The following is an 8,339-nucleotide window of genomic DNA, read 5'->3' as shown; positions in this document are numbered from 1 at the left end:
ATACTGGATTTCTAATATGTAAATTGTGATGGTAATAACTACTTTTCAGGATTATGAGATGATAAATATTATATGTAAGGTATCTAGTCCCATTCCTGCCTGATACAGTAGGCGTTCAACAAATAGTCACATAATGTAGTTTTTGTGAATATGAGCACCAGAGTTTAGACTACTTAATTTTGAATTCTGAGTCTGCCATTTATTTACTTCATGATCTTAGGCAGATTACATACCTATTATGCACTTCAGTTTCCTTTTTTGTAAAATGAATATAAAAAATAGTATCTATACCATAAGGTGTGAACATTTAAAGCATTTTAACAGTGTCTAGCATATAATTGCACTGAGTAAATAATAGCTGTTATTAAAGGGGCTTAATGTTAACACCTGCCACATGCCAGGCATTGTTTTGACACCATGTAGTCTTACCTACATATATAGGATGTCTTAACCCATTCAGTGGCTAGAAGCAAGTTGCTATAAAAGCAGCAGTGAATGATGTATTTCTCTGGACCTCTCTGTTATCTTCTTGGCATTCATTGGACATCTAGCAATCCCGTGGGCTGCAGGGGAGGGATATCGGATATGGGAGTTATATTTCTGAATCGCAGTGCCTCTGTAGGTCTGGGTCCTGTCCTGTGCACTGTGTCGTGGGGCAAGTATTCACATCTCATTTGCGTACCCCTTGCGACACCCTTTCTCCATTTGGCAGCCAGAGCAATCTTTGTAAAACCCAAGTCACATTATGTAATCTTATTCTTAAAATCCTGCCTTGGCCTCCTACTGTCTTTATAGAAAGTCCAGACAACTTAGCATAAAACAGAAGGCCCCTTGAATCCTGTTATTGCTCACTTTTTCAGTGTTATCTCTCACAACTCACTATCTTACACTTGATTGTACTAGAGTTCCTTGATTATGCTTTGCTGTGTCTTCCACAGGGTTTTGGACATGTTGATTCCTATTTGGAAATACCTTCCCTGGCATTTTTCCTTGGTTAATGATTATTTCAGTTTACAGCTTAGATATTATGTCTTTCAGGGAACCTTGTTTCATGCCCTAAACCGAGTTGGGTGCCCCTCCTGTGCTTATTCCTGCCACATTTTATTGTAATTACCGTTTATTACCCTGCTATACTGAAAATTCCTTGAGACTAGGAATAGTATTGTGTTCAATTTAGTATCTCGGCCTAGCACAATGTCTGGCACGCAGTAAGTACAAATATATGTGATTTATAAATAATATGTAGGTGGCCTGTTTTTATATATATTATATGTATATAGGATGAATTTAATCCAGAATTGCAAATTATAGCTTTATTGAATCCGTCTGGGTTTCAAATTTGAGCATGTATCACTAAAACCTGCAGGGCTTGTTAAATTACAGGCCATCCAGCCCCAACCCCAGACTTTATAATTTAATAGGTCAAGACCCAAAAATTTGAATTTCTAACTTGTTCCCATGTGATGCTAATGCTGTTGGCCCAGGGACCTAAGGCAGTGGTTAAAAATAACTTTCTTGGGGTTTCCTTGGTGGCGCAGTGGTTGAGAGTCCGCCTGCCGATGCAGGGGACACAGGTTCGTGCCCCGGTCCGGGAAGATCCCACATAACGCGGAGGGACTGGGCCCGTGAGCCATGGCCGCTGAGCCTGCGCGTCCGGAGCCTGTGCTCCGCAACCGGAGAGGCCACAACAGTGAGAGGCCCGCGTACCGCCAAAAAAAATAATAATGATAATAATTTTCTTTGGCATCTCTACTTACTTCTTCAATTCACCCTCAGATTTTAGATTTCCAAATTTGTCCACAGTAATAATTTTATCCAATAGCGTAGGATAACTACAGTACTCACTGCAATGATATTGGAAAGGTTTTTCCTTGGAGAGGTATTATAATGTATATTTGGTCTTAGATACTGTGTGATATTGACTTTAAAATGTAAAATGAAAAATTTGAAATGCAAGAGGGCCATCTTGTGGTGATCGTAGCAACTCAGAAAGTTTTAAAAATTGAAGCTTTTTCTGTAAAGAATCAAGCTTGGGGGGAAGGGAAGAATCATATTTTCTGATACATATTATGGCAGCTGGAAAAATGTTTGCAGCCTACTAATTATTTTATATATTTTACTTGATTTTCTCTTTACTTGGCAAATTCTTTTTCCACGGTGTAGTGTCACTATTCTATCGTGTCCTCAGTGGCAGATAATTTGATTACACCTGTGGGTTTTTTTTTTTTTTTTTTTTGGCCGTGCTACATGGCTTGTGGGATCTTAGTTCCCTGACCAGGGATTGAACCCGGGCCCTCGTCAGTGAAAGCGTGGAGTCCTAACCAGTGGAGCGTCAGGGAATTCCCTATACCTGTGTTTGCCTTGATAGTTACGTAGTCTCAGGACGCTTAGATGCCTCTCTCTGGTCAAGAGATTGTGGGGGAAAAATTGTATTTGATACTTACTCTGTTCATCAGGGTTGAATATTCTTTGTCATTTTTCATTTTAGGTGATATAAATTGTTGAATGACCACTGATTATTTTCTGGACCTGACTATATAATTTCAGAAGAAACAATGGAAAGCCAAGAATTTATTGTAAGTCTTACCAGTTTTCACTATTTCCTTTTTTCTTCCTTCTTTCCATGTTTCCCAAATGTCTTGCCAGATTTAGCAAAAAAACCTAAAATAAATTAAAAAAAAACAAAAACCCAAACCTAAAAGAAGGACACTCAGTTAAATTTGAATTTCAGATAAACAGTGAATAATTTTTTAGTATAAGTATGTATGTCCCAAATATTGCCCTATATTGTGTCTGGCAACCCTACACATTGGTTATACAAAATCCTTTGGAACAAATTCTTTGGAAGTTTGGGACCAGGAAATAATTTCTTTCTCTTGAAGGACTGGCATGCCTCTTCTAGATTAGTGGTTGTTAACCTGTTTGGTCTAAGGACCCTTTTATACTCTTAAAAATTATTGAGGACCCCAAAGAATTTTTGATTATGGGCCTTATATCTAGTGCTGTCTTTCATATTAGAAATTATAATGGAAATTTTTTAAATGTTTATTAATTCATTAAAAATAATAAGCCCATTACATTTAACATAGATTACATTTTTAATGAAAAGTTTATGGTCCAATAACAACAGAAACGTAAAGAGTAGCAGTGCTGTGCATTTTTTGCAAATCCCTTTAATATTTGACTTAATAGAAGCAGTTAGATTCTCAGATCTGCTTCTGCATTCATTCGGAAATTGAATCTTGCAATATTGCATATATATAACCTTGGGAGCTTCTACTAAGTACATGACCAAAGGAGTGAGATTGAGATACATACAACATCATGAAAATAGTTCTGACTTCACAGACCCCTGAAAAAGTCTTGAGGGGGACACCTCTAGGAGTCTCTGTACTCCTGGACTTTGATAACTGTACAATTTTTTCCATCCCACAAATGACTAGGAAGCTCAAAATAGTTTTTGTTGCTCAGTTAACTTTTCAGTTTCTTCCTTAGGTTTTACCTCTCCTTTCTCCCCTCCCTTGCCTTTTGCTACCAGGTATTTTTTGTTGTTGGTGTTTGTTGTTATTGTTATATCTGTGCTTTTATTTTGATAAAAGATGTCTTCAATATTTTTTGTAGGTAGGAAGGGTATAAAAATATATAACATTTAATACATGTAAATAGAAACCATTTCTTTCCTTTGTACTTTTGGAAATAAGGTACTATATACTCATCAAAAGATGAAGAAGTCAAAAGTGTGGCAAGATGGAATTCTGAAGATCACTCACTTAGGAAACAAAGTAAGTGCATAGCAGTTGACTACAGAGTCTAAGAGTTGGGTTCTTGCCTTTTGATTGAATATTAAGAAAACTCTGTAGATGATAAAATCTTAGATATGTCCATAAGCTGATGTGATATGAAAACAGAAGTTGTCAAATGATTCCCATACCACAGTGATTCATTTGTGCATTATAAAAGTTCAGTTAATACTATTTAATTGGGCTTCCCTGGTGGCACAGTGGTTGAGGGTCCGCCTGCCGATGCAGGGGACGCGGGTTCGTGCCCCAGTCTGGGAGGATCCTACATGCCATGGAGTGGCTGGGCCCGTGAGCCATGTCCGCTGAGCCTGCGCGTCCGGAGCCTGTGCTCCGCAGCGGGAGAGGCCACAACAGTGAGAGGCCCGCGTACCGCAAAAAAAAAAAAAAAAAAAACTATTTAATTTCTTCTGATTTTTTTTTTTTTTTTTTCTTCTGATTTTTTTAAAATTAGATTTTCTATGAAACTTTTCAGGAATTTTAGCACACTTTTTTCTTTTGTTTTTTTAAATTTGTTTGTTTGTTTATTTATTTATTTATGGCTGTGTTGGGTCTTTGTTGCTGCGTGTGGGCTTTCTCTAATGCGTTGAGCGGGGTGGGGGGCTACTCTTCACTGCAGTGTGTGGGCTTCTTACTGCAGTGGCTTCTCTTGTTGTGGAGCATGGGCTCTAGGCACACGGGCTTCAGTAGTTGTGGTACGTGGGCTCAGTAGTTGTGGTTCACGGGCTCTAGAATGTGCAGACTCAGTAGTTGTGGCACACAGTCTTAGTTGCTCTGTGCCATGTGGGATCTTCCTGGACCAGGGCTTGAACCCATGTACCCTGCATTGGCAGGCAGATTCTTAACCACTGTGCCACCAGGGAAGTCCTGGCACACTTTTTCTCTTTGCAGGTAATAAGAGTTTAACTATACAGAAAAAACTACTATTAAAATATATTTCTAGGGCTTCCCTGGTGGCGCAGTGGTTGAGAGTCCGCCTGCCGATGCAGGGGACACGGGTTCGTGCCCCGCTCCGGGAAGATCCCACATAACGCGGAGCGGCTGGGCCTGTGAGCCATGGCTGCTGAGCCTGCGCGTCCGGAGCCTGTGCTCCGCAACGGGAGAGGCCACAACAGTGAGAGGCCCGTGTACTGCAAAAAAGAAAAAAACAAACAAACAAAAAAATATATATTTCTAACACAATAATGCTCACAGTGTAATGGTACATAGAGTTGACATACCATTTTAGAAAAGCTGCCAATTTCTGAAATTATGTATAGAATTCTTCTATTTTTGGATTTTCTTTGAATCTGTTATTTTATGATATGATCCTATCAGTCCTGAGAAAATTATTTACTAGGATAATCGTCAACCCTGCTAGATATGGTGATCCTTCCTTGGGTTTCCCATCCTGATTATCTCCATCTGTCAAATTTTCATGTTCTTCTCTTATCAGTTCTCGTGACCTTATTTAACACCCTTGTCTCTTCCATTCTTCACAACACTTCTTCATTTGACTTCTGTGACACCATGCTCTCCTGATGTTGCTTACTGCCCACTTCTGAGTATTTTCTGTGGGCTCATTCTCTTCCCATACTTAAAATTTTAGTCAGGACTCAGGATTACATGCTCTTATATGTAAAGATATATAAATTATCTCTGTCTCTCTCTCTTTGTCACTCTCTCTATGGAGAAGACAGAGATTTATTGTAAGGAATTGGCTTATGTGATCATGGAGGCTGACGAGTCCCACCATCTGTAGTTGGCAAGCTGGAGACCCAGGAGAACTAATAATGTGGTTTTAGTGTTTATGCCAACAGGCTTGAGACCCAGGAAGAGCCAGTATTTCAGTATGAGTCAGAAGGTAGGAAAAAACTGTTGTCTCAGCTCAAAGACAGTCAGGCAGGAGGAGTTTTCTCTTACTTGGCCGTTGTGTTCTATATAGGCCCTCCACGGATGGGATGAGGCCCAGCCACAGAGCAATCTGCTGTAGTCATTTATTTTATTGAGGTATAGTTTTGACATTTAAGTTTCAGGTGTACAACATAATGATTTGATATTTATATACATTGAAGAATGATCATAATAAGTCTACTTACCATCCATCACCATCCATAGTTAGAAAAATTCTTTTTCTTTTCTTGTGATGAGGGCTTTTAAGATTTACTCTCAGCAACTTTCAAATATACAATACAGTGTTATTAACTATAGTCACCATACTGTACATTATATCCCCATGACTTATTTATTTTGTAGTGGATATTTGTATCTTTTGACCCCCTTCACCCATTTGGCCCATCACCCTGTTTTGATTTCTTTAAAAAAAACTTATCAAGTGCTTACTGTGTACCAGGCATAATGCTTTAAATGTATCAACTTACTTAGTCTTTATAAGTCCCCTATTAGTTAGGTACTATTTTTATCTTTATTTTATTGATGATGAAGCTAAGGCTCAGAGAGATGAAGCCCATAGATCTCACAGCTAGAAAGTGGAGGAGTCATTTATTAATTTAGATTTTTTGGCTCCAGAGCCCATGCCCTAACCATTCTATTGTTTCTTTTAATATTACTAATTTAAAAGAAGAACTTTATTATAAATGAGTTGATAACCTATAGGACACATTGACAAGATTGTGGCCTCCTGAATGAAGCCAGCAGTTAAAGATCTCCATATTCTGTCCTTATTCTACATATCTATCACTCTGAAATTATCACTAAGAGAAAATTTTTAATGTAGAAAGACTACTTATCATTTTTTAAATTAACATTTGATTTATTAAAACAGAAAAGTAGGAATTCCCTGGTGGTCTAGTGGTTAGGCCTCTGCGCTTTCACTCAGGTTCAACCCCTGGTTGGGGAATTAAGATCCCACAAGCTGTGCGGTGTGGCCAAAGAAAATAAAATAAAAGAGATGGTAGGGAAGGAAGTGAGCACTATTCTTTAAAAACAAAAACAAAAACAACAACAACAAAAAACCAGAAAAGTAAAAGAAAACTTAGTTTTGCCTTAAGCCGTGAATTTCAGCTTACAGATCCTATTCAGTTTATAAACCTAGTTTAGTTTAACTTTTAGTTGAGTCCTAGCTTAATATTCAGTCAACTTAAGTCAAACAGGCTAGATACTTTTAAACTAATTAATCCATTCACTGTCCAATGCTGTTCTGTAAAACTCTGGGGGTTTTTTTTGGGTGTTCTTCCTATTCAGTTAAGGCCAAGTCTTTAAAATCTTATAGTTTGTGTTATGTTAAAAAGACATATGATTGGATTCTGCCTGTCTTTCATGTCTTCTTCTGGTACAAAATCATAAGTATTAAGGTTATACTAGTGGTATTATCCAACTTTATCTTCAACTATAGCTTATATTTATTGAGTGTCCATTATATACCTCACACTGATAGGTTACAGAAAAGCAAGATAAATACAAGTTAGTCCCAGAGAGTTTTTCTATGATCCAGGAAAATTAATAATCTCATATCCTAACCCTTGTTCCCAAATCCAAGTTATTGTTTACAGTATTTTTCTTGATAGTAATGCCTTTTCTCTATGTATTCAGATTCTTACTGTCAGGGTTATTCATCTTCCATTAACTGAGTCATCATTCAGTAAACATATGTTGCTGCTGGGCAGTGGGAAAATTCAAATAAGACGTATGGAAGCAGTGTAGAAGAGCAGTTAATGTCAAATAGACATTAGCCTGAATCCTTCTCTTCACTTACTAGATGTGTAATCTTAGCAAGTTATTTAGTCCCTCAAGGCGTATAGTCTCTTCTTTGTAAAGTGGGGAAAATGATACTTCATAAAGTTTTCTTGAGGGTTAAATAAGATAACAAATAAACCTCTTAACGAAGTACCTGGCACATTTTAAGCATGCAATAAATAGTAACTGTTATAGTTTTTGTCTTCAAGGGAATTTTATCTAAGCGCCTAAGGATTAGAGTATATACAGAGATATGCTTAAGGGTCTATGAGATTACAAATGAGAGACATCAAAATTGGACTCTGGTTCAGAGAAGTCTTTCCAGATGAAGAGTATTTTTTTGAGTATTTGTTTTGTTTTGTAAACAAAATTGATAGGTCGGAAGGAGGGGAGCTGAAGATTGAAGATTGTGTCATTGCTGTAACAGTGTTGAGGTGTGGAACAGTGTGAAATATTTCTGGGGAATTATGAACAATTGACTCTGGCTGGAATGAAGGTCCCATGTGGGCAAACTGTAGAATACACAGCTAAAGAGGTAGGCAGGAGTCATATCATGAAGGACTTTGTGTGCTCAGCTTGAGGAGCCAGTGAAGAATTAGGAGTAGAAGAATGACATAATCATGTCTCTATTTTAGAAAGATCACTCTGGCAGCAATGTCTAACATACCTTTTAAGTTATGTAGGATGAAAGATTGGATTTTGGAAGACAGTTATAATAAAGAGGCTATAAAATAATGTAGATGAAAAGTGATGGGGGTCTGACTAAGGAGGCCTTAGCACTGACAATGGAGAGAAAGGATGATTAGAGAGAAATTGTGAAAATATTATAGAATCTTAAGGTCTTGGATATGGAAGGTGAAGAGAATC

At 37.7% G+C, this 8,339-nt stretch overlaps 1 protein-coding gene across 1 annotated transcript in view; it reads left to right on the top strand.

Moving 5' to 3' along the window:
• Positions 1-2,555: 2,555 nt before the first annotated feature.
• Positions 2,556-8,339, top strand: part of ZGRF1 (zinc finger GRF-type containing 1) — a 65,529-nt gene continuing 59,745 nt past the window's right edge. Inside the window, exons 1-2 of the mRNA XM_065877273.1 lie at positions 2,556-2,576; positions 3,702-3,782. Of these exons, the coding sequence (XP_065733345.1) occupies positions 2,556-2,576; positions 3,702-3,782 (102 nt within the window). The remainder of the gene's footprint in view (positions 2,577-3,701; positions 3,783-8,339) is intronic.

The sequence above is a fragment of the Phocoena phocoena genome, chromosome 5 (assembly GCF_963924675.1).
Source record: "Phocoena phocoena chromosome 5, mPhoPho1.1, whole genome shotgun sequence".
NCBI lineage: Eukaryota > Metazoa > Chordata > Mammalia > Artiodactyla > Phocoenidae > Phocoena > Phocoena phocoena.
The sequence above is the reverse complement of the archived record's forward strand: the minus strand, read 5'-3'. Positions and strand labels throughout refer to the sequence as shown.